The sequence below is a fragment of the Electrophorus electricus genome, chromosome 10 (assembly GCF_013358815.1).
Source record: "Electrophorus electricus isolate fEleEle1 chromosome 10, fEleEle1.pri, whole genome shotgun sequence".
Lineage (NCBI taxonomy): Eukaryota > Metazoa > Chordata > Actinopteri > Gymnotiformes > Gymnotidae > Electrophorus > Electrophorus electricus.
In genome coordinates, this window is record NC_049544.1 from 17,024,342 (window position 1) to 17,051,126 (window position 26,785).

The 26,785-nt window shown below is 44.3% G+C and overlaps 1 protein-coding gene across 4 annotated transcripts in view; it reads left to right on the forward strand.

Moving 5' to 3' along the window:
- LOC113579399 (RNA-binding Raly-like protein) overlaps window positions 1–26,785 on the forward strand; it is a 105,658-nt gene that overhangs the window by 50,146 nt on the left and 28,727 nt on the right. For 3 of the 4 annotated variants that reach the window (XM_035530423.1, XM_035530422.1, XM_035530421.1), the window contains one exon: window positions 1,182–1,455. The exons of the other annotated variant lie outside the window; for it this stretch is intronic. In XM_035530423.1, the coding sequence (XP_035386316.1) occupies window positions 1,200–1,455 (256 nt within the window). In that variant the 5' untranslated portion in view covers window positions 1,182–1,199. The remainder of the gene's footprint in view (window positions 1–1,181; window positions 1,456–26,785) is intronic. 4 annotated transcript variants of the gene reach the window in all.

Sequence of the window (26,785 nt, forward strand, 5' to 3'; positions counted from 1 at the left end):
ACAGGACCACATAGCTGCAGGACCGCATAGCTACAGGATCACATAGCTGCAGGACCACATAGCTACAGGATCACATAGCTGCAGGACCGCATAGCTGCAGGACCACATAGCTACAGGATCACATAGCTACAGGGCCGCATAGTTACAGGACCACATAGCTGCAGGACCACATAGCTACAGGATCACATAGTTACAGGACCACATAGTTACAGGACCACATAGCTACAGGATCACATAGCTACAGGACCGCATAGCTACAGGACCACATAGCTGCAGGACCGCATAGCTGCAGGACCACATAGCTACAGGACCACATAGCTGCTGGACCACATAGCTGCAGGACCACATAGCTACAGGACCACATAGCTGCAGGACCACATAGCTACAGGACCGCATAGCTGCTGGACCACATAGCTGCAGGACCGCATAGCTACAGGACCACATAGCTACAGGACCACATAGCTACAGGACCGCATAGCTACAGGACCACATAGCTGCAGGACCACATAGCTGCAGGACCACATAGCTACAGGACCGCATAGCTACAGGACCACATAGCTGCAGGACCACATAGCTACAGGATCACATAGCTACAGTACTGCATAGCTACAGGATCACATAGCTACAGGACCACATAGCTACAGGATCACATAGCTATAAAAACATGAGGAAGGCAAAAATAAATAATGAAAATGAACAGAGAATAACAATCATATCTGATTATAAAAAAAAACCATATCAAATAAAATATAATTGTCATGGCCTGCTTTGAATTATAAACATAGGTTTAGCAGAATTCTGACAAAATTAGATAAAATATTCTCCAAATGACCTCCATATTTTTCCATAACATTTTAGAGTCTAGGCTGTTCAGGGGGTTAAGAAAACAATAGTTTAACTCAAAGTGAGGGGCTATCATTATGAAATATTTTATTAAATTCATTGAGCTGGAAGAGAATCCACATTTACAATATGAAGGCTTATAAGTCTTCTCAAATTACTCCTATACACTACAGATGAACTTTTCATTTTAATACTATCAGGTGCTAATTTAACTGCAGACATTTGTTTAAATAGCAGCAAAACTCATCCAGTTCTTTTCAAGGACACCACAGGATGTCCTCAGTATTCTGTGGCCGGTGTGATCTCTGAGAGAGCATGCTCCTGTGTGTGCACTTCAGGGTCCACAGCAGAGGAGGATGACCGGTAAGAGTCAGACCAGCAACGTGACCAACAAGAATGACCCCCGCTCACTCAACTCCAGAGTCTTCATCGGTAACCTCAATACCGCCATCGTCAAGAAGGCCGACATCGAAGTCATCTTCGCCAAGTATGGCAAGATCGTGGGCTGCTCTGTGCACAAGGGCTACGCCTTTGTGCAGTACATGAGCGAGCGCAACGCTCGCGCGGCGGTAGCTGGAGAGAACGCTCGGATCATAGCAGGACAGCCACTGGGTGAGTGACTGGGCTTGTGTTGGGTTTGTGTTGGGATGATTGTTTCGTTCAGAGGGACTTGCATTGCCTGCGGCTTGCTTTTCATATAGACTGGGTTTGAGTTTTGCTTTTGATCATGGTACAGAAGTCTCAGCTCCTTTCTACAAAGAAAAATGCCAGTGTGTCGCCTCTAGCTGTGAGGCTGTTTTTGTCTTCTGTTTGACACTGCTATGATATTTTGTTAATATTGTGATTGCTTAGAAAATAGGTGCCGCTGTTTGAAAACTATATTGAGAGAGAAACTGCTAGATCAATTTGCTATGCTGGTTTTTGTCCCAAAATCTATGTCTGCATTCCAGTCTCTCTGCATTCCAATGATTCTGATCAGAGAAAAATGCGCTTCTTCCCTTGCAAACAGCCCAGGGGAGGCCTGAGTGGCTCGAAAGTTTTGAAGCCTTTTGAATGCATATGTTTCCTGCAGGATGCGAGCAGCAGCTCTCTGCATTTGCACTGGGTGAGAGGTTGTCTTGGCCCATCCCCTTGATTAGGGGAGGTTGAGCAAAAATATTCCACTTCCTCAAACTTGTGACCTCGACAGGATACACTAGACCTAGACAGAAGACACTAGAGCGTGGCTTTTGTCTTGTTACTCATTATACACCCAGCAAACATAAGTAAATAATTTTAAAAAATAATGTTGAGCTTTCTTGGAATGCCAGTGGAATGCTAGATCTCTGATCTTCCATAATGCTTAGGCATTACGAGCGTGGCCTCAGGTCGGAGCCTGAACTTACATGGCCCATACCTGCATCTGTACACTGGTATGATTCCTGAGTGTGGATATGTGGCACTAAGTTTTCCAGGCCTCAGGAAGCTTCACTGTCGCTGCTCACCTCACATCCCTTCACCCAGCTCTGTCCCTGGGCCCTGTCAGCAGAACGCACGGCCTCTCTGCTAATCTCAGCCCAGCGTAAGCCTGCAGCCTGTAGGCTAATGTGGTGGTGGGCTGATAGGCTCTCCTACTGAGTGATGAAGTCTAATGCTTTCACTAGAGCAGGCATGCACCTCTCTCTCTCTCTCTCTCTCTCTCTCTCTCTCTCTCTCTCTCTCTCTCCCTCTCTCTGTCTCTCTCTCCCCTCCATTCTTCTCTCACTTTCCCTCCCTCCCTCTCTCTCTCCCTCTACCTCCTTCTCTCTTTCCCTCCCCTCCATCTCTCCCTCCCTCTCTGTACATGCTCCAAAGACCTGCTTTCCTGTGTGTATGTACTGAGCAGGGCCATGTTTAATGGAATCTAGTCAAGCGCTGCAGATAGCATCATCTGTGCCTCTGCGCCAGCACGATAAAGTGCATCTCTCTCCTTTTGCAGTTGTTGGGAGCATCTCAGAGAGCTATGCTAGATGTTACATATTAATACTCTCTGACATTTCCTGGCGATAAGGTGCAAAGGACTTTACTTATTTATTTATTTCATTTACACCTGATTCAAACAATAGGGTGTTTTTTCATACTCTCAGGAAAGAGATATTTGTGCATATATCTCATTTTTAAAACCTGTCTTGGCTCAAGAGCTATACCTTCCTCTGTCATAATAGGAATATGTAATATGTAATATCCTAATTATGCCTATATATATATATATATATATAGGCATAATATAGCCACACACACACACACACACACACACACACACATATATATATATATATATATATATATATGTGTGTGTGTGTGTGTGTCTGTGTATGTGCATGTGTGTGTGTGTGTGTGTGTGTGTATATATAAAATTTATTTGCATTTTGGGTAATTTATCACTTGATTGGGTAGGAGCATGTGTGTGTGTGTGTGTGTGTGTGTGTGTGTGTGTGTGTGTGTGTCTGTGTGTCTGTGTGTCTGTGTATGTGCATGTGTGTGTTTGTGTGTGTATGTGTGTACATGGGTGCGGGGGTGTGAAAGAGCATCAGCATATCCGTGGCCAGAATAGCCAGATGAATCGGAACTATTTCCATCACTTTAAAGGTCAAATCATTCCAGCACTGCACAAAGGCTGTTCTGCAGTCATCAGTCGATGAACAAAGCATGACGTGGGCTAGACCTGTGAGAAGAAATCTCTTTATTAACATGGCCATGTCTCGCAATAACAAAGGTTGTTTCCTAAGCAGATATAGATGTCAGTGACTAGAACTCGGTGTCTATGCTCCAACATACCGTGATGTTATTGTTAAAAACTGAATTGTCTTTTTCACCGACAAAAAGTTGAAATCCAACTAATCCACGGAATCTACAGAATTATAGGGTATATTTTCTAAATTCTTTTTTGTACTCAGACACTAATGATGAATATTTATATTCCATCTATATTTCATGCCTATAATTAAAATTAAGAAAGATCATTTACAAAATCTTCTCATTAGCCCATGTTATTGCGGAATAGCGTCTAAGTAACAAGACAGCCATTGAACACATAACACCTACCTTGCACAGACACCCAGTGGCTACTTTATTAGGTATACCTACCTTATACCTGAATTTTAGGAGTGTTTACTGTTACAGCCTCTCTGTTGGCTTGCACAGTCTGTTACCAGGCTCTTTTTCCTTTAACCACACAACACAATTCTGAACATAGCAGGTAAACTGCCACGGTAGTGGGTTACATGGGTTAATGTAACTGCTGCGCTGAGATCGGCCTACAACCCAGAAACATCCTGACTACAGAGGTCCTGTGGTCATAAATCGCTCATTGATGATGTCTTGCAGGGTGGATGACACACTGTCCGAGGCAGCAGATGGACTAAAGCTTCACACTGCACATGTATAAAATATTTCATTTTTTATTATATATTTTTGGGAATTTTCTCCAAATTGTGGTCCCATACGTCTTTCAACCAGGTCAGACAAGGGCTGTCACATGCAGCCTAACCACCACATCTTTTACAAAAGTAGGGGGCCAAGTGGCATGCTCAGAGGATAGCACTATCTGCTCCCTCCTGATGCATGAGATCACAAGCACCCATGATTAGCCAGTGGCCTGTAAGTGACGGGGAAGGGTGAGCATAGCACTGTAAGCATGCAGCTATATGATCCTACACAGCAGTTTTGGCTGTGGTATCATCAGGAATCAAACTTGCCATTTTCTGATAATAGGGCAAATGCTTTTCTGTTGTGCCACTCAGGAACCCAACAAAGTATTTCTAATCAATCAAAGTTTCAATAATGCTCTCTCCCCTCAGCTGCCAGCAGCGCCTCCTGGCTGAATGTCAGTGCAGTGCACTTTTATTTAGGCCTGACCAAAAGTAGCGGCTTACGGCTGCGGCCATTAAAAGCCCTAAATTCCATCTGGTTCCATTATACTTGCTCACCCAGATGCTCTGCTGTAACAACGTGTTTCCCAGGAGACTGGCCGCCATCAGGCCCACGTCTGCTCTTGCACTAACTGCACACTGTTACACACACACACACACACACACACACACACACACACACACACACCGCTCCCCTTTGTGACACACAGTCAGTCTGTGACATGCAGTCACTGTTCCCTGACCTCCCTATCACACACAGGCGCATACAGATACAGAGCAGTTGCCCAGGGCTTATGAATATCTGCAGTCTCAGACCAAAGGCCCTAATAGACTTTGTCTTTTCAGTCTGTTCTGTTCAGTCCCTTGTGTGGGAGGCATACCTTTACAGTTTGTAGGGGAGTATAATTGCTTGGATTTCTTTTCTTTTTTTTTTTTCAATACTTGACTACCCAGGCCCTGATGAAGTAGGGAAGGAAACATTTTTTCTTCCAACTGCCAATCTGTGTTCTGCATAATCACATTATTAATTAATATAATGTAAATGACAAAAATAATTATGAGCCATATATGAAGATCTCACAACAGTCCTCTTGAATTAAGAAAGACTACATGTCGGTCCCTCTGGATGCATAAGGGATGCACTGCTTTGTCAGAATGAAATGAAATCTGGTGCACCAGATGCCACGTTGACAGACACTTGAGGTTGTGGCGGGCTCCACTCCACAGCATCACCAAGGACGTGTGTGAAATATGCGAGAGCTGATGAGTGTGTGTGTGTCTGTGTGAGAGACACGAGAGTGAAACTCTCGAAGCAGGCAGGGAGAGGGTCTTCTGTCTGCCTCCCTCCCATTTTGCCCCATGAGACCATCAAACATTAAATATCAATGTGAGTTTATAAGATCACATAGAGAATTCTGACCTGACTACAAGGCATGTGTTAGATGGACAGTAGGATACATATATCCATTGGCAGTGGTTATATATGGTGGTGAGGAAACAGAGATTCTTTATTCTTGCACTTTTTTTGGACATAGCCAATTTTATTACATTAAAATGCTTAATAATATTTATGCCCTTCCATAATTCCAGTTATTAGAATCAGAGGTTCAAGCAGAGGTAGTTTATAGGGGCAAAAGATCTTTGTCATTACAAGTTATAACAAGTCATTAATCATAACCTAGTATTGGAGGTTCTGGTACACTCTTCACATCCTCTGATTAAAATGACAATGCAAATTTTCCTTTCTCTGTCCCCATGGTGAGAGTAATGGTGAGAATATTAGATCCATATTAAATTCATGTTCTATGAAGCTGGGTCCTGTGCATGTGTGTGTGTGTGTGTGTGTGTGTGTGTGTGTGTGTGTGTGTGTGTGTGTGTGTGTGTGTGTGTGTGTGTGTGTGTGTGATGGCTGCCTTGTCTGCATGAATGCAGGAGTGGAGCTGGATATGGGGAACAGGAGCATGCTCATAGCAGACGGGGCCCCCCAGGTGAGAGGCAGTGTTGCACATAATCACTTTGGACTTTGAGATCCATGGTGCAAATTTCTGGCACCATGGTGGAATACTGGAGGCACAGTGTGTCACTCTTCTTTCCATGGAGTGAGAGAGCTCTCCCCCCACCACCCTCAGACCCAACAACTCCTAAATAAATGGTGGAAAAGCTGTGACATTTGTCAGCATTTCACCACAGCAGAACTTTCCAGATTGAGTTTTAAATGCATCCTGCTCTGTTATCATAGGTACATTTCTCTTGTTTATCTAGCATTCTGCATTGTTTCAAGCTAAGTAGCAGATGGGTATTGGTGAACAATGACAACCCAAATTATTGTAATTTAAACATCCAACAAGCAAAAGGTATGGAATGGAAGCAGAAGAGCTCTTCACAGGGAGATATATGTCTAATAGCAACCTCTCAGCAGTTAAAGTCCATTAAGGGGAATGATAATTTAGTGAGTAGGCCTCTTTACCTGTTTATGTAACTGGGTCAGTCAAAGCCAAGAGCACTGCATAAAGTGCAAACTGTGTAAACCTTAAAGAGCTTACATTTTTGACTGGGCAAAAGGGGAAATGATTGTTATGCACCAAGCATTGAAATTAAATGGCTTTTAATGGCTCTTACAGCTCAATGCCAAATCTCATTAAATCTGTAAAGTTGAAGATCTTGACAGGAAATGCATAGGGACATTAAAGTAACCCTGTTGCAGTCGGTGATATATAATTTTACCTACGCTACTACAATGAGAGGCAAACATGTATTAGTGATATAGGGAGAGAGAGAGAGAGAGAGAGAGAGAGAGAGAGAGAGAGAGAGAGAGAGAGAGAGAGAGAGATGAAAACCACTTCACCCAAAACTACATTACAATGACAGCAAATTTTGTATTGAACCCTTGGTGAAGATTTATGTCAGCAAAACAGGTATCGGAGGCCTCATACACCTCAGTTAGGCTCTTGTATGATAGTCATTCCCTTACATATTAATCACATCCTTTATCAGATGGTTTGATCAGTCATCAGTCAGGCCTTGACAAAGGCAACATTCTATTCTATTCAACATTCTTATATCAACTTATTATTGTCATTCCAGAAAAAAAGAAATCTGTAGACATGTTCTTTTACAGTTCTCAGGGTAAACTCATCAAACTTTTGTCAAAGCTTACGGGACTAGTTTAGCTTTTTTTTTCTTATAGAGTTGGCTTTTAGCAGGCTTTCATAAGCTAACATTAAGTTTGTCCACAAACTTTCCTTTTGAGTTTACATTCCTTTCTAGTTCAATAAACCTCCAGTAATGCCACAGTTTAATGAGAGAGAAAAAAAGGCGCTTTTTTTTTGTGCTTCACACATTGCTTACCTGTTTTTGGAACATTATATTTGCAGAACTAGAAAGGTGTCCTAGATTTTCAGTTCTCTGCCAGTCTGTGGGGAGGGAATCCTTGCCAGCAGAGCTGTTTTAGCCTGTGGTTGTACAAGTCCCTTGCTGTGGATGTTCTACCTTTGAGACAGGGTGCATGTGGCCAGAGGCTAGCACCCTGAGCTTCTCAGTGCGGAGGAACATACTTCTGTAAAGTGCTCCAGCCCTGGTCCACACCTCTCCACGTGCTTCCCCGGCACCATGCACTCGCACACATATGTGCCATGTGCTCTGGTGCCAGGATGTGGCTGATGCATAGCCGTTCTCCAGCAGAACTGCCCTGCCAAGAGGGCCGACATGAAGGAACACTGGCCTCCTCCTCCAGAGTGGACCTGGCTGTTGGCCAAATTCACCACCAAATGATGTTCATAAGAGAACAGCTTTGGTCCGTACACAGATGCCTGATTTCTAGTTAGTGCAGACGTTGCACATTTGTCCGTTGTGACTGACGCAGAGATTTGCAACATATTCTCATTTACACATAAATGGTAAAAAAGGCTGACGAAGATAATGTTTTCATTATGTGCTGTCATTTAATTAATACAATGTTGCCCTGATGCCATGGACACATTTACATTGCACCAGCTACACTATTTTTAAATGACATTATCACTGGGAGGAAATTCAAGATACCGGATTTGTGAGTTGTAGTATCAATAGCTACAGGTAATGTCATACTGTCAGCACTTTACGAGCCGGTTTACCGTAAGATTATAATGTGCTCACACAGCATTTAATGCCACCTGAGGGAATTCATTTGTGTGGTAAACGGAATCTGTGCTCATTCCTGTGTGTCATGTTGTAATGGTGCGGTGATCAGCACAGTTTTTTTAGAGGTCTCTAACATAGCTGATGAGATGAGCTGATGAGCTGTTTTGGAGAGTTTACATTTCTCACATCAGACTGCAAAACACCTAGCAGAAGATCTTGACAGAGAATTCACAACATTTTATTTGTTTGTTCAGTGCTGATTGTGGAACTGCCATTAAATATTTTATATTTTTTTCTGGATATAATTTCTGGGTAAGGTAGGATATGTTTACAATCAGTGTAATTTCAGTTGGTGTGATTTCTAATTTCATATTAGCCAACGCGAGTGTAAGGTCCCATTGTCACTGTGGCAATGACTTTTCTTCTACAGCTCTGTTAATGAGTGTTATCACGTTCACCAACACCACTTTATTTCTTTTTTAATAAGTTGGGAGTGTTAATGTGCTATGTAGACAAGCAAGGCGTGTGCATTAATCGACTATTTACTTCAGTTAATGCTAGCTGCTTTGCACACTTTTCCTGTCTACATTTCTGCTTTAGAACACGAGAAAGACTGTGAGTCTCCCCCTACAGTGTTGCGGTGCCAGTAGCACTTAGCGCCATGTGGTGTTGTTTTTGTTTATGTTTTAGTCCTGTGGTTTCCTCTGCCCTTGCCTTGTGCTTTGTAAATTCCCACTCTTCATCATTGTGTTTTCCTGTATCTTGTTTTCCACTCATTTGTGTGTGTGTGTGTGTGTGTGTGTGCCCCTGTGCGCGCATGTGTATCGTCTTCCTGTCTTAGTGGATCGTTGTTTGTAAACTTCTCTGTGCTCTAGCTTCATGGCTGTCTTGCTGCTGTAGACGTTCTCTGTTGGGTTCTTTGTTTTCGCTTTGTTTTGTCTCACTACATTCTAGTTGCCCACATTACATTTAGGTTTTTTATGCTGACCCCTGGCGACCCAACACTCGAATGTTCTAAGATCAATGAGTTGGACTTCTCTCAGATAAATGTCTTTCAGCTCAGCGTATGCCTCCTGCCTCTGTTCACTCCATGTTACATATTCATTACTGGATTTGGAGCTATTTATTTTTACCAGAGCACATTTTCAGGTGAACCCTAGAATGACTCCCATTAATTAATTAATTAATTAATTAATTAATTAAATTTATTAATAAATTAATTTATCAGTGCTTATTCAACATTGCTGATTGTCACAACACATCTGATATGGGGCAAGAGGTGAAAGAGAAAAACTCAGCCTCTTCTCTTCTTGTGAATAATATATTCATGGGAATAATATAAATTCGAATTTTTTAAACTGCTTTTCACAAAATGCATGTGTAAATTCAAAAGAACCCCAGAATGGTATTTAGTAGAGCTATACAGTGTAATGCGTGGAGGCAAAGCAGGATGCGGCGATGAGTCGTGTAAACAGAAACATTTGTTTATTAATACATATATCATGGAAGAGATAGCTCGCAGGCTATCATAGTCAAACACTGACAACAGTCACACAAACAATAGACTTTTATTCACGCATACTAACGCCACACTACGAGGAGCAGGTGTGGAACACAGGGAGGGCGTGGCCACACACACACACACACACACACACACACACACACACACACACACACACACACACACACACACACACACACACACACAAGGGGAGACGTTTAGTAGGAGGGGCCGTACCATAGCAGAGCCTCTCCCCGACGGCGCAACTCCCGCCGCACAGGCCTGCTGGGCTACGGCCCCAAAACCCACGCCGAATGGCCAAGCCAGAGGACCGAGCGACCCGACACGGGCCAGCACAAGCAGGAGAGATGAAGGAAAGACAGGGACAGACACACTGACATGTACAGGGACAGACGTAAAGGGGGACAAAGTGACTCGTACAGACAGCGTGATGGGGACAGACACAGTGACATGTACAGGGACAGACGTAAAGGGGGACAAAGTGACTCGTACAGACAGCGTGATGGGGACAGACACAGTGACATGTACAGGGACAGACGTAAAGGGGGACAAAGTGACTCATACAGACAGTGTGATGGGGACAGACACAGTGACATGTACAGGGACAGACGTAAAGGGGGACAAAGTGACTCGTACAGACAGCGTGATGGGGACAGACACAGTGACATGTACAGGGACAGACGTAAAGGGGGACAAAGTGACTCGTACAGACAGCGTGATGGGGACAGACAGTGACAGGGACAGGTAAAAAACTACATAAAGAGTCCAGGGAAGCCCGCAAGAGCCCCGGCCTGTCCCCTAGTCGTCGGCTGGGCTGCAGTCCAACCCGCCTGTGGGGGATCAGCCCTCGCCGATTTGGGGGGCGGGCGCCAACTTTTGCTGACCTGTTTCAGGAGGCGCACCAGCTACTTTTCCCATCTCTGGGGTGGGCGCTGGTGTCGTTTCCTTCTTGCCTCTACTAGGCTTAGGTACAGGCGCATGAGTTCCTGGGCTGTGTCCCTTAGTGGAGGGAGTTTCTTCCTCGAACGAGGTCGCCTCTATGTGCGCCGCACGGGACGGCTTGCCTGCACCCGAGCGGCAGCTCCTGGGCGGAGCCTTGGGCGGTATTTTTGGTGCCGGAGGCGCGTCGCTCCTGATGACTGCAGGCTCGACGTCACTGTCAGTGAGAGGATGCCCATAGATGCCCTCCTCCACCTCCATTGATGGATCCTCCACACAGTCAAACGGCAAGTCCGACCGCGGACTAACGTCGCTGCACTCCCCGTTCCCTCCATAATCTGCGTAACCCTCACAATAGTCCATGTAGGGGTCGTAGGACCCAGCGGAGTCCACTTCCGAGTACTGATCCTCAGCGTACCGCTCCCCGTAGTCCGGCTGGGGTCTGGAGGACTCCTCAGAGTCCGACCCTGGACCGTATCCAGGGCCCCCCCCCCCCCCCCAAAATCCACCAGTGGTCTTCTCCCCTGTTGTGGGAGTATGGAGTGAGGCCAGGATGATGGAGGGTCTCTCTGCGAGGGTTGTGGAAGGGCGTTTGCTTCCTTTCTTTGCCTTCCTTCTTTTCCCTTCCCAGGGATCCTTCGTCGGTCCATGTTTCTGTAACGCGTGGGGGCAAAGCAGGATGTGGGGACGAGTCGCGTAAAACAGAAACTTACATTTATTAATACATATAACACGGAAGACGTAGCTCGCAGGCTATCATAGTCAAACACTGACAACAGTCACACATAAACAATAGACTTTTATACACGCATACTAACGACACACTACCAGGAGCAGGTGTGGAACACAGGGAGGGCGTGGCCACACGGACGAACATACACACGCACACAAACACACACACGGGGGGACGTTTGGGAGGATGGGCCGTACCGTAACATACAGGGACAATGTCTCTCTTATGTATGTTGGAAAAAAACATTTTGTAAGCAATCTCACATATAATGTCAATATTGCTTATACATATACATCAATAAATTATATAGGTAATCTATGTATTAGAGGCTACAGTATGTAAGTTTAAGTTTTTCTGGTGGAAAAGTATTGCCAACATCACATCAGAAGAAGAAAACATCAGTGATGATGCACAGTGCTCCCCCAAGCAGATTAATCTGATCATTGCATGCACATCCAGGGAGTGTTCAAGGAGAACTGGTGAACAAAATGTGTTCTGAGGATGCAATTATTGGCTGCCATTATCGTAGCCAACTCAGTAGGCTTTTATTGTGTACATCTCACATTGACATGGCTGCTGCAGTTAGGTAAATCGTTTAGTGTTAGCTATCAGAATGGTTGGTCAATATGGCAACTGACAGCGTAACTAGGAGGAGGCACTGTGACTATAGCTAATCCAATATCATACCACCTTTTAAAACTGGAAACTTTGAATCTATATTAATGTTAGCAATGCTGAAAGCTACAGACAGTATTTTACCTGAAAACTTTGGATCCTTTCTTATGATGGTAATGCTTTACCCTCTAAAAATCAATCCGAATGTTTAGGTGTTTATTTGTGTTTCTGGCCAACGTTCAGCATTCTGTGACACAACACAGAAAACTGGGGCTGCTGTTTCAAAACATCTTCCATGTTCTGCTTGTTCTTTCAGTGCGCCAGTGTTTCTTGACCCAGTCCTCGGGGTCCACAATTTTTGCTTCATCACAGCTGTCAAAAGTGCTCGAACGAAACCATTAAGAAGAATGAATACCAGGTATAGACACACCGCGAGTTAGTTTAGAGCAAAAAGGTGGGCTGCCTGGTAGTTTGAGAAACAGTGTATCATTACAGATGCTCTCCTACACTGTGGGCCATGCCCACAAAACTCGATTGTCAAGATTGTGCCTAAGATCGTAACGTTTGTCTGTAATGCTACGAGATGGACTCCCAAAAACTGTTGCCAAATGTTACCTGACAGCTCTGACTTTTGAATGAATAGTTTCAACTTTACAGAGTGCAAAACACCATATTTTAGCATAGTCTCGCATTTCTCAAATGCATCTATTTCTCAGTTTTACAAATTTTATATTGGCTGTCTGCAGTTTTAAAATATGATTAATACGAATACATTTTTAATGCATCACAATGCACAGTATTTCATAGGTGTTTGATGAGGGATGTAAGAGTTTGTAGAAAAAAGTTAAGACAATGGCCAAACCAAGGTAAAAAAAAAAGTAACTTGTGAATATGCTAAGAGATGTGAATATGCTAAGAGACCATTTGTTCTGGAAATCGAACAACTTTCTAATGTCTAGTGATGACCCTGGTATTGTCTGTGCAGAAAAAACATTCCGCATCTGACTCTTGGCTTTTAAAGCCTGCTGAACTGCATGCTGAAGTGCTTGATATGTGCCCAGGGGCCAATACAGGAATTTGATTGACATAAGGAGACCAAGCACTGTGCTTCCCAGGCCCTGACGGTGAGGATGGGAGTGGGATAACGCAGCAGACTGCACGGGCTATCTGGCCTCAGAGAGCCATGTGCCTGCAGCAACAGCCTGGCTCCTAGCGCTAACGACATCTCCAGAGAGACGTCTTGCTAGGAGGCTGTTAGCGTGGCTGCAGGATACAGAAGCCTCAGCGGAGGATCGTGAGCGCGAACATTATACAAAGCCAGCCCAGCAGTACCTCAGTAATTAGGATGAGTGATCCATATTGCTTGCAGGTCACTGGAGTCAGTGGAAACACACTAGCCCAACAAGATAAGAAAGAACTTGCATGAATTATCAACTAGAATATTCTGAAAGATGTCTTGCATGGATGCTTGTTGCCGTGCCCAGGCTGAGCGGCTGCCGATATCTGTGAGCAGTTTATGTAGCATATCTGGCCAGAACAGACGAGGTGCATTAGCCTTGTGTGTGGACCGCAGAGGAAAGAAAGATGGATCACCCATAGCTTCCTTCAAATGATGCAGACTGAAATTAGGTACGTAAATAACTGAGTGATTTAGATTAAAAATCTATGCTAAGTGGACTGCCGTGGCCGTGACTCTGCAATCGATCATCGTTTTGGAGCAACGTGATGCGTGGATGGTGTAATCACACACGGAAAACAGGCACAACCCTGGGAACAGCTACACTAAAACCAGACCGCAGGAGCCCACAGAGGGATCAATCACAGCCTCCCCTTCCCATGCTGAGCCCTTCCGTCTCCCCCTGTCTCCCCCTGTCTCTTTATGTCTCTTTATGTCTCTTTATGTCTCCCTCTTGCTCTCTTTCAGATGGAAGCTCACCTGTCTTTTTCCACTGCTCGTCCTGTCCCACACTAGTCTCTCGCCTTGGGTTTTTTTTTTCTTCCTTTTTTCTCACACACTTCTCAATTTCCCACTCTGTGTTTCCCCCCCATTTCCTTCGCTCACTATGGGTTCCAGTGAAATGAAAGGTCAGGTCATTAATCTGCTCGCTCAGTGGAAAATGGCAGGATATCCACCTGTTCCAGGCACTTCTATTACCACTGTGTGCCTCTCCAAGTACCTCCCACCCCTGCTGCGCTGTGAAAATCATCAGCTAGAAATGATACATTCAAGTGACATATTGAGCATGTGAAGGCCCCGTCCAGTAGCGTTGCGTGCTGGTATTAAAATGTGACCAGGGTGAATAGGAATGTCTATTTGCTGCTTGCTGGAGAAGTTTGTAGTACACCTTAATCTCATTTCCTGACATTTTTTCTAATACCTGTGAACTTATGAACTATACATAGTACTATATTTTGTACTGTAATGTTATCTATAATGTGCATCCGGAAAATGTATGCACTGTTTCAAATTGTTTACCTTGGTACGTGTAAGTATACAACTATATCTCGACTGTTATAAGAAGATGTAAAAGACTTTTTTTTTTCTCAACTGCACTCAGTGACTACAGGGCTGTAGCCCTGACCCCTGTAATCATGAAGGTCTTTGAACACCTAGTCTTAGCCCACCTGAAGACATTCACAATCCTCTGCTGGAACCCCTGCTGTTTGCATACAGAACTAACAGGTCTGTTAAGGATGTGGTCAGCTGGCCCTGAACTTCATGCTACAGCATCTCGACAGTCCTGGAACCTACACTAGAGTTCTGTTGGTGGACTTCGGCTCAGGTTTCAGTACCATTGGGCCAGAGCTGCTTCATCTGAAATTGTCCAATCTGTCAGTGACAGATCCCATGTGCCGTTGGATTATGGCTTTCCTGACAAACAGTAAACTGCAGGTGTGGCTAGGAAAACACATGTCAGACCCCTTGACTCTCAGTACTGGACTACCACAATGCTGTGTGCTCTCACCCCTTCTCTTCTGTCTCTACACCAATAATTGTGTCTCTTCGGAATCAGCTGTGAAGATCCTGCAGTTTGCAAACGACACCACTGTTGTTATGAGCCTCACAGCCAATGGTGATAAGTATGCCCGCAGAAAGAGAGTCGAGCAGCTGGCATTCTGGTGAACTATCAACTTCCTGCTACTAAACACGCTCTAACTGCAGGGCGATGAAGTGTGTTCGGAATTATAGCTCACCTTTCTCATCCTGGAAATCACCTTTCCAAGCCACTCTCCTCTGGTAGAAGATTCAGGGCCATCAAAACCAACACCACCAGACATGCCAACAGCTTTTTTCCCAGAGCTGTAGGGTTCATCAGCTGCAGTGGATTCTTTGCACTTTACACTTTTAACCTTAACCTTAACCTAGCCAACCACCTCCCTTACTGTACTACAGTGATGTCTCTATAAAGTGTGTTTATTTTCACAACTGTACAGAAGTAATATTTTGCAAATATTTTTATTCATATAATTCTGTAATATTTTGTAGACTTGATTTTTATTAATGTGCCTACTATGACCTGCATATGTATCGATATCCATATATGTACATGTAAAGTACATCAAAGGCTGCGCTCCACGTCTGTTTTCTACTACTACTCTTCACGCTTCACTCTGTATTTCTGTTTTTTTCTCTAGTTAATTGCCTGTTAGGAGTCTGCATGCTTGTCAGGTCTGCTTAGCATGTTACATACGTGTGTGCACTCACCAAGACAAATTCCATACTTGGTGAAGTAAAGTGATTCTGATTCTGATTCTTTAACTGTTGATCAAAGAATGTATAATTTCCCACTTCATATGGGTGCTTACACTGCAACTGTTCAGGTCATGTCAAGTCACCTAACATTTAGCTTGGTGTAGCATGCTCGTGTTGTGACAGCGAGACAGCCAAAGCTCGGGTTTTAAACCAATCTTTAGTATGATCTGCATCTTTCATCAGACTTTAATCAAAGTTGATACGCATGTATTTACTTAAACTGCATGCCATTTGAAACAATGTATACTTAATCCTTACATTGCATTGGTATTTGAAGTTTATCCATAACTACAAACATTAGAAAAACTTAATATAAAAGAAGCTGTGTGTGTGTGTGTGGGGGGGGGGGGGTAGCTTTGAATTTAAACTGTTCCAGTACCACACCTCGATGCACTGCCACCAGTAGTACAACTCTTTCAGAGATCACCTATTGTCCCAGCACTTTCCAAATCTTTAGCTACAGTCCACAACTATAGCCATTAATATTATCTTATCATTGTTGACAAACTGATCAGCAGATTTACAGCCTGAAAAGTAGTGGAGACTTGTTACACTGATGACCTTTTTCTCTGTTTTCAACCCTACACCCCTATGTTGTGTACATCCAAACCCTCTGACCTGAAACAGCCATTCAAAATCCACAGCTCACCACGTCTCACCCAGAGGATTCATGGCATGTGTATTTTCCCCGGTGCCCGTGTGCGCACATGCCGGTCCGTGCCACTCATCGTCCTTGCGAGTGATTAGAATGCGTCCCGGACAGCGGCGCCTGTGTGCTCATTAATCAGCCTGTGATCAGTGAGGTTGCTGCTGAGTAAACAGTGTCCTCATCACCCCGTTCCCCTTGGGCGGCCTCAGCAAGCCCCACCGTCCTGCATCGCTCGAGCGGCTTCGTTGGCAGGAGCCTGGGCTAAGCACGTGGAGGAGTGGCCGCCAGGGGACGCTTCTTGTAATCAAGTCACAATCTGTGTGAGGGGTTTTGCCTTTGGCAGCGTAATGCCTCAAATTGATTATCTATTACCATGCAAAAGAAGTGAGATGTTTTCAATCAGATCTGTGATGGCGATAGGGTGGTTTGGGTCGACAGCTTTGGCATCCTAAAATCTTATAGCCACCTCTGTTTCATACACCTCACTGCAAGATGACCCATCTTGAATTTTATTCCACTGCATTATCAGTCGCAACATGCATTCATTAAGAAAGTCTCTCACAGAAATTGCATGTTTTGACATCAAGAATAAGGGCGGATAGTCTTTCATCAGAGTATCAAAGCATGTGGTTTGCAAACAGAGACAGGACATTTTGCATGATACAGTGCAAGCGTCAGAAATAGAACACCCTGTTCTTATACCTGTTCACTACCCATCACCCTGTGCATCCATCATTTTTACTAAGTGTCTACTTCTGCATCCAAATGCGCACCATTCTAATAAGGACAAACAGATGCATACATGCATACTGTACATTTCAGTCTGTCATACCAAGCCCTAATCAAATTTGTATGCAGATTTCAGGGCCTTACAGTGTTAAGACTAGACTACACACAACCACTTTTACGCTGTTTGTTTTCATTGTTAAGACTCCTGTCATTAGCTGGAGGGCTGATTTACTACCTAGCATTTCCCTGTGAAATAACCCGAATATCTAATCACAGAATTAGTGTGTTTGACCTGTCAGAGAGAGCGTACAGACAATCCATCTCACTTTACCCAGGTGGCAGCTTTGGTGTGCTGGGTGCCGGACAGAGAAACTTGGCAAGAAAACCCTGGTCTGCTGTGTAGTCATGTGCCTGTGTTGGACAGAAGTGGGTGCAAAATCACCCAGAATTCCACAATGAATGAATGAGCATCCACACAGCCTAGGGATGTTTCTGGGGTTTGTATTGACAGGTTCCAACTCGATACCAAGACAAGGTGATTTAAAAGGCCCTCTCTCTCTCTCTCTCTCTCTCTCTCTCTCTCTCTCTCTCTCTCTCTCTCTCTCTCTCTCTCTCTCTCTCTCTCTCTCTCTCTATATATATATATATATATATATATATATATATATATATATATATATATATATAAAGTGTGTGTGTGGATGTCTGGGTGTGGATGTAAGTTCACATTTACAATGATTGTGTACCATATTTTATGAGATGTCATTGTTATTACAACAGCACAAACAGACGAGTGCTTTGTGGGTATTTGAAACCAAGCTTGTTTCTGCAAGCTTGTGTGCAAACAGAAGGTGGACGTTAGCTACAGCAGAACATGTTTATGAGACACTGCTTTTTTTTTTTTTTCATTTCAATTAAAATGAGGTGGTAGGAGCTCAGCGTTTGTTTTGTCCTGTGTATTTTCCCATTTAAAGTGGGCCCAGACATGCCAGAGCTAAAGAAGCCTTGTGTAAATATCAGCTGTGTGTGTGGAAGCAGTAGTGAGGAATAAAGAGAATCAGGAGACAGGTGACGGTTTCAATCCCAACAGCCTCAGCAGCTCACTGTCCAGATAAAGAAAGACATTTGTGGCGGGTACAATACATCCAGTTATCTGCTGACGACGGGGCTCGGAAGCATAAGGAAATGTGAATTATTGGAATGATATCTGTTGTATGAGAAGAAAAGCATCCCAGCAGAAGACCTTCAGTGTGGTATTATCAGAATACATATATAATAAAGAATATACAGCAGTTTACTTTAAATGCTCCAATCGGGGTCATTTGTTCCTTTCGCCTGTACATGAATCAGCACACTTTTAATCATTTGGCTGGCACTTTTTCCTAACATACTGCTTTACTACTATGAATGTCACAGAGAATAAGTAACATGGTTTTTAAATCTGATCTAATTTTCTACTAAATGGGCTGTTTCTTACCTCAAGTGAAGCCCTAAAGACATACTGTAAGAGAGACTTTTACACTGCCATGCATCCCATTATAGCTTAGGTTACCATAGATGCTTTGCTTTTGTGTAAAGTACAAATTGTAGGTTTGTAGGCTTAGTCTCATTGTAATTTAAACGAAACTGCTGTGCTTCTTACTTTCTAGCTCCAACTTTATCTCCGCATATTCGATCTCCATCTGCTCCACCCCCGTCTGCCCCTTTCTCCACCTGTTCTGCTTTTACTTGTTCTATCTCCACCTGCTTTCTGCATGTTTTTCTTCCCTATTTATCTCTGCAGCTCAGCATCTTTACCTTGCACACGGCTCCGATCGCACCTTCCGTTAACCCCCAGCAGCTGGCGAACGGTGAACAGAGTAGCCCACATGCCTGGAGGACTGAGAGTGCACAGCAACGAGCGAAAGCGAGGCAGCCCCGCTTTAGGAAAGCGCTCATTAGGTTTCCATTCAGGCAGAGTTTGGCCCACACTGAGCTGATTCCCAGTGCAAACAAGCCCCTCATGGAGTCCAAGCTTTGGAGCTGTGGTTTATAGTGCTTCTGCTGTGGTTTCTATGTGTCTGGGTATGCATGCGAGATGGCTTCTTAGTCTTGATGTTAGTGAAATGCCTGTTGTTGTTGTTGTTGTTGGGTTTTTTTTTTTTGGGGGGGGGGGGGTAGTGTAGGTAACAGAAGGGAAGGCAGAAGTGCCCTGAAGGGGGCGCTGTTCTTAGCAGGTGGTGTGAATCTGGAATGTTAACCTTTACACTGAAGGCGATGGTCCCTGGCTCATATTCGCAGTTGTGACTAGTAAGAGTAGTGTGTTTGGCACAGTGTAAGGGAAGTGGATACATGTGGGTTTGCTCTTGTTTGAGGGTAGATGTGTGTTTGGTATGGTGTGAGGGTAGAGATGTGTTTGGTATGGTGTGAGGGTAGATGTGTCTTTGGTATGGTGTGGAACTGAACATTCAACCCACGCCCAGCGGGCAAGTCAGTGACACGTGAAATGCACACTCATTCACGCAAACATATTCATACCCAAACACTTAACACTTTATGGGGTACACTTTATGCATACTTCCCTGACCCTTAGCTCTCACGCAAAAATGAGCTCCTCTTCCTCACTCACAGCGTCATCAACTCCTGCTCGTGCTTTGCTCCATGTTAAACCAAATGCCCTGAGTTTCTAATCCGGCAACCATGTTATTTATGTTTTTTTTTTAAATTGCTGTTAGAATCGTGGTGTTTTTTTGGCGTTCTTTTTGTAGTTACTCATGCATTATAGATAGATATAGTCATCGTCGTTGTCGCTGTTGTTTAAAGGACTCTGCTGCTCCTGGCCGCCAGACGCCGTGAGCCCTGGCAAGGATTCCAGGAGCTGAGCAGAGCTGAGTGGCGCGCTCCCCTGGGGGGCTCTCCAGCGCGCTAAAGGGCAGCAGCAGCAGATGAAAGGAGCCACGGCATGGCAGCGGCTCACCTGGCCTGCTCCTGCTCTCGCCGCTCACCAAAACGCCGCACAGATACGTGGACAGCCTCTCTGTTGCTTCCACAACGTAACCTCTCAGTGCTTAGCTCCCAGACCGAGCCGTCTGGAACGCAGGTGCCTGGGAGAGCGAGAGCCTGCCGAGATGAGACCCTGCTCGCGCGCACGGGGACCCTGGGAAAGCGGTGAGCCACGCGCGGCATAGTGGGTTCTCGCCTCGGTGCGCTGCCGTCTGCCGCCATGGTGCCAGGTCTTCATCACAGTGCTTTCATTACGCCGTTGTGCAGCTGAATGGTGGTCTGGTGGCCAGGTGTGCGTGAAAGCAGCGCAGGTCGGCTGTGTTATTACAAACACAAAGCCTGCCTGCACATTGCCTCATCTCACTGGCCACCTGTCTGACAGTGTTATTAATGGGCTCCTGCTGTATTTATGCACCTCATATCCCCAGAGAAAATGAGGCCGCTCGCATTCAGAGCAGCTTGAAAACTGCTGTCAACTGAAATTTAGACTCCAAATAGAATGATGGAGCCTGTTATACCGTAAGTGGCGATGTAATAAATATTAATTGCATTGTGGAACTGTGGCGAAGCGAGTGGACTGCTCAACTTCTGTCATCAGATGTATGGACATGTGGAATGGGTGGTGGGGTTTTTAGCCTATTTTTGCAGTAGGCATTTAGTGCCACCTTGTGGTTGGTGATGGAACATACGTTCCTCTCTTGATTTGAACAATCCCAAGGTTTGATGGGATTTGTTTGTTGTATTAACATTGTCTTTAGCAGAATTTGCATGTACATTTGGTGGTGTGCCGGCGTTGATGCTGTATTTACTTAACCTTACCCCACTTACCTATAACCAATGATGGAAATAAGTGATTTAAGGTGTGTAAAACTTAATAAATGTATCTGATACTGTAAAACCTAATAAATGTATCTGATAAATATATTTAGCTGTAGCTGGTTTTTCACTCAAGTTAGTGAGTACTTCAGTAATTGCCTTATGTAATGCTATCTGAAGAGCTGAGCTTCATGGGGGTTTAAGGGTTCACAGGATTTATTAGCATAATTCAAGCAAATTAGTGTTGTAATGAGGCAATACACGTGTTAAAAATAGCAGAAATGCAACATAAAAATATCATATAAAAATGCTGAAAAAAGACTGAAAGAGAGGTAGCGCAAGAGTGAGGGAAAGAGAGGAAAACAGAGACTTAAAAAGAGAACAAGCCCCAGGGAGCAATATTTCCACTGTAAACCATCAGTCCGCCAGCCCTGCACCAGCTCCACTCTCAGCTCCACCCCACCTCTCCTCCCAAAAATCCTCCATCCCCAGGTCCAGACTTCCTTCAGTCTTTTCTTGACAGAGAATTTTGCTCTCCAAAGCATGTCTCTGTTCGGCCGCGCCTTTCAGCACCAAGTCTTTGAGACTCTCATCCAGCCCGAGTGTGCTTGTGTCTGCGTTTATTATGAATTTTTCGAAACGCGCAGCGAGTGCAGTGACCTGGAGCAGCTCTCTGGGGGTCTCGTCAGCGGTCGGAGGTCGCTTATAGCTTCAGCACACAGGCATGTGTCAGCATGTATCCAGGAAAGGTCTGAGACACACTGGGACCGAGTCCCTCCAGCAGTCAGTGAGGTGGAGGCGTACTGCATCTCTCTTTTGTGACTGCAGCTCTGTTTGTCATTCTCTATGTATCTCTTCTCCCACTCTCTTTCTCATTCTCCTTCTCTCTCTGCCTCTCCTTCTCTCTGACTACTGTTCTTTCTCCAGGCCTCCCGTCACGCACACATATATGTATAGCAGACACATATAAAGTTCATAGACTGGTGCCTTTCTATACGCTGCGTGATCTAATGAGCTGTGTTTCTGTCTGGTTCTATACTGTGTGCTGTTTTTACCTGCTCCATGCCCTCTTTCATAATCAGGCATAATTAATCCACAAGGCTGCACATAGGATGTAATTAATACTGCGTGATGCACATGGTGTGCTTTCAGCTTGTCACCGAGAAACAAATTAATATCCAAATAGCAGCAGCCCATTGCAAGCAGTGTGTCGGTCTCTGCAGCCAGAAGGAAGCCTGAAGCCAAAGCTTTCAGAGGTGCATCTGTTTGATAACTACTGGAAGAGCGATGTGACAGGGGTTCTATCCTATTTCTGACATACAGTTCCAATTGCCTCACTGTGTAGGAGTTGTGGAGGGGGGATTTATTACAGAATGTTAGGCCTAAATCCAGCTTCTGCAGTCTTTCTCTGATGAGTGGGTGGGAGGATGCCAGTCTGACTGCCGTATTATGCCATCCATCAGGCATGGCATATTGATCACACCCCCGCTGCCAGTATGCCAGATATCATCAGTCCTGTACCAAACAATGAGAGATAATAGTTTCTTCATTACAAGCCATATTACTTGACGGCAGGGGGATGTTGTGAGAGAACGTGAACAAAGACAGTTTACTTCCTCTGCAGATGACTGGAGAAAGCAAAATGTCTCTGCCTTCCAAATAGGATTCCATGGCGGACGCTTTTGCCATTTGAAGCTCCATTATTTCTTTAGAGCCGTGTGGCGTGCGGGGTGGAGAGGGAGGGTGTGTGTTTCAGCTGTATTATGGTTATCTGTGTGGTTGAGTGACTGAGGGAGCAATAGAGGCCCCACTGAATTATATTAGTCAGACTCTAATGACTGTTTGAATAGCATTGCACAAAAAAAAAGGAGAATATTTTTATAATGTGGTTCTTTGCACTCTGCTGCCCTCGAGTGTGTAGCCGCATTATGTATGGGTGTGTGTTAATGTGGTGTGTGTGTGGGGGGGGGGGGGTTGTGGGTGTTGGGGGGCATGTGTTGTGTGTGTATGTGTGTGGGAGAGAGAGAGAAAAGGAAAAATTGGTGCACTATATGCACTGAACTGTAATCTGATTGTCATCTTGCAAGTCATATGTCAATAGGTTACAATCTCCATTGTGGCTCATTCATGCTCCACAGATATGTTATACAATAGCTGTTAGATATTCAGAACATGTTTGTTTAGGTTAGTGTTAAGTTCTTGGATTTAGTCTTGTCAGTGAGGAGCTAGTAGAGGCGTCCCGCCGACGTCTTACAACAGCTTTAGCATTGATCATAACAAATGACGACTGATGAATTTGTAAAATACATCTTGCAGAGACTGTCAGCAAACAATCAAAAGCCTCCTGTTAGCAAATCAGTCTAAGTATGTAACAGCCATTAAAATAGCGCTATGGTTAAGTGCCTTTGTCATTACTACCACACTACACACTGCCTGAATGGATTAGGCCACTGTAATGTTCATATTACTCCGTCCTGAATCGACCTTTCATTAATGCGCTGAGCTTGATAAAAGCTTTTGGCTTTGACGGGTGACCTGAATGCTAAGCGACGCGTTTGGATTTTCGCCTCCTGTATTGCTAAATATAGTCCACAAGAGGGCACTCTTGTGTATATTCCGCCTAAGAAAGGAAAATCACAAGATACGTTGCCTGTCTGGGCCTTCTTTTTTATTTTCAGGCATATTAATAACACTGTGCCTTCAACAGAAGCCCCAGGAATTTATTCATCCAATTATCTATATTATCTGAGAGCGTAATACAAGCATTAAACACGAGCATATTTGCTTGTGCTGAGTTTACTAACAGGCAGCTGGTGAAACAGCATCTGCGGGACTCGGGCATGCGTATTTTAACGCCTCTGTTAGAACAGACCTGCAGTATACGCCGAGTCCTGCTAAGGGCTTTGTTTGCGTGATGCCTGGTGGGTTTCAGTCTGCTGTTCAGTTTCAGTTCTGAACCTGCGATTTTTCATAATGCATTGTAAATCATTTTAGTAACAGATATAACACATATATTGTTCTATTAAGCACATTACAATGCATACCTAATGCTGCAGTATGTACTTTAAATTCAAACTTATAAAATGTGAGTGATATGTGATATAAATCAGTTTATGTTTTTTTGTTTTTTTGTGTATGAGTGAAATGCAGATGAATAAAGATAGTGACTTCTATGAGCCACACCGAATGCTCTAAAACAGTGAGGGGCACAGTTATCTTTAAAACAATGATAAACTAAATGATTTAAAAAAACAAACAAACTGGTACATGTACATTTGGGCCTCTAAAAGGTAATCTCACTATTTGTAAATGGTACCTTCAGACATACTCCTGCTATACCTTAACTCAACCAAGAAATGATAGTGGTGCTTGGAAAATGTAACATCTGAAAAGTTGAAGACTGAAAAGTTGAATCAATTAGCTTGTTTAGTTTTCAGTACTATTAATCAAATACAAATACTATGTAAAAAGACCTTTGATTGTGTCTGCAATGTCACTAATTTAACAATGGATTACATAGCCATGATACTGAAGCATGACTGTTCATAGAGTCATACAGTACAGTTGTGTGGACGGACCGTTTCAAGTATGCCCTGTGACTAAGCAAAACATGGACCTGAATGTCTGTGTTGTGATGTGAATTATGTTCCACAACAGTGACTGTCACCTCACATAGTGAAGCACTCTTGAGGACATACAATTTTCACTACTTAATCTAGAAACATTACGTGCATGTCCAGACAGCCTACACATCACTGTAAAAACCACAGCTTTGGACATTTACATTCACTGGCACTCTGTATCCAAATACTGTTTCAAAAATACTGGAGAATTATATTCTAAATACTTGTAAATAAGTTACAAACACTTAGATATGAATTTGAATTCTAAAAGTAAATAGCCCTGTACTGTGCACTACATTGTACATTAAACATTATCTAGATGGAGAAAACTGCATTTATAAATAATTTCTGCATGATTAAGAATCCGTGTAGCATTTTGAATAAGCTTCATGAGCTCTTTATCTCTCTCTCGTGCTCAGATCTACACAGTAATGTTTCTTGCACAAAGGTAGCTATTCTCTTCTCAACATGGCAAAAACCATCCAAACAAACAAAATGATTGCAGTGTTGGCATGGAAGAGGCAGGAGAAGACGTTTCTGCCTGAGGAAAACTGCTTTATTTCAACAGCAAAGCCTGTAACAAGGATCATGTACAAGAAAAACAAGGCCTCTGATGGAACAGAAGAAATGGAGCTTGATCAGCCGATCAGAAAAACACCACAAAGATGATAACTCGTTCCTATCACAGTAATTAATTAAGAAAGCCACAACAGAACTAAAGTGACACACCAACACAACAATTTAAATGATAAATTCAAAATATTACATTTTAAGATCATTTTAACTTTAATCTACCAGGGGTAGGCACACAGCAACCTGGGAAGTCCTTGACATGCTGCCAATTGACCCACTCCCTAAATCCAGAGTCCGAAGGCACACGGACCCCTCGCTCTCAACTGTCCGACACCCTGGTGATGATGCAGCCCCAACAAACTCAGGAAGGTACACAGGTGCACACTCACGCAGCAACCTCACCGTTTATTCCTCACCAAGTAGTGCACGTTACGGCTCCACGTCTATGCTGTAGCCCAGCCAGTAGAACTTCATCCACATCAGTATCTTGCCCATGTCAAAGTGCCCATGCACCGCACCCCAGAACAGCTGCGCCCTCGTGCTGCGTGGCACCAGTAGCCACCACCGCGCACACACACCATTCAGACACCAGATCCTCCCACAGGTGGAACAACAGTCGTTCATCCGGAGGCTGCCCCAACAGCGTGAAGTGCCTTAGCGCTGAGCCCTTGCAGCATCACATCTGTCCAGCCTGGCCTCTGTCCCTCCTAGAGCCAGCCACATGCCCTGGCTGCTGCTGAACTGCTTGGCTTGCGGGGTCAAGTCCACTGACGAAAACCGTGGAAGTGCCACTCCTCGCGACGGCCTCCTACTCTGTCTGCTCGCTCTACTCTCCACATTTAACCCCAAGTCTCTCTCGTCTCCCACTCGGCCTCAGGTTTGACTGGCATAGTCTATCTGTGCACTAACAGCGCACCAGTGTCTCCACAGTCACTCGGCTGGAGACACTTGTTATGTCATCTCCTCGTGAAGCTCCTCTGCTGCATAACACTGACGTTCACCATGCAATTCAATGCTTCAACCTCTTGACTGATAATGGTTCCAGAACCCATCACAGATGGACCAACATTAGTGCTGTTGTCTTTTTGCTCAGGTGGCAGATTCTAGTACCTATAACACTTTTACTTCCAGCACCAAAGCTGTGATGGCAGTAGTCATAGTGCTGAGCACCTGCTTGCAGTATGGTGTGTAGTATAGTTCCTAAGCACCTTCACCATTGGGCGACAGCCACGCTCTCCTGCTGAGCTCCAGTGCGCTAGGCTCTTCGGCCATTTTTCCCAGCCATCTGCTGCAGTCTTTGCTTGATGGACATTGATGGTAAGGAAAGGGGCAGATGTAGAACTTGGTACCCCCTTGTGTCTCCTTCCCTGTCCACCTTCGAGTTCCTTGATACACTGCTCAGTTTCATTCAGCTCAACAGCCACGTGACTCTTATGTCCCAGATCTACAAAGTAATGTTTCTGGCAAAAAGGTAATCATTTTCTCAACATAGCAAAAAA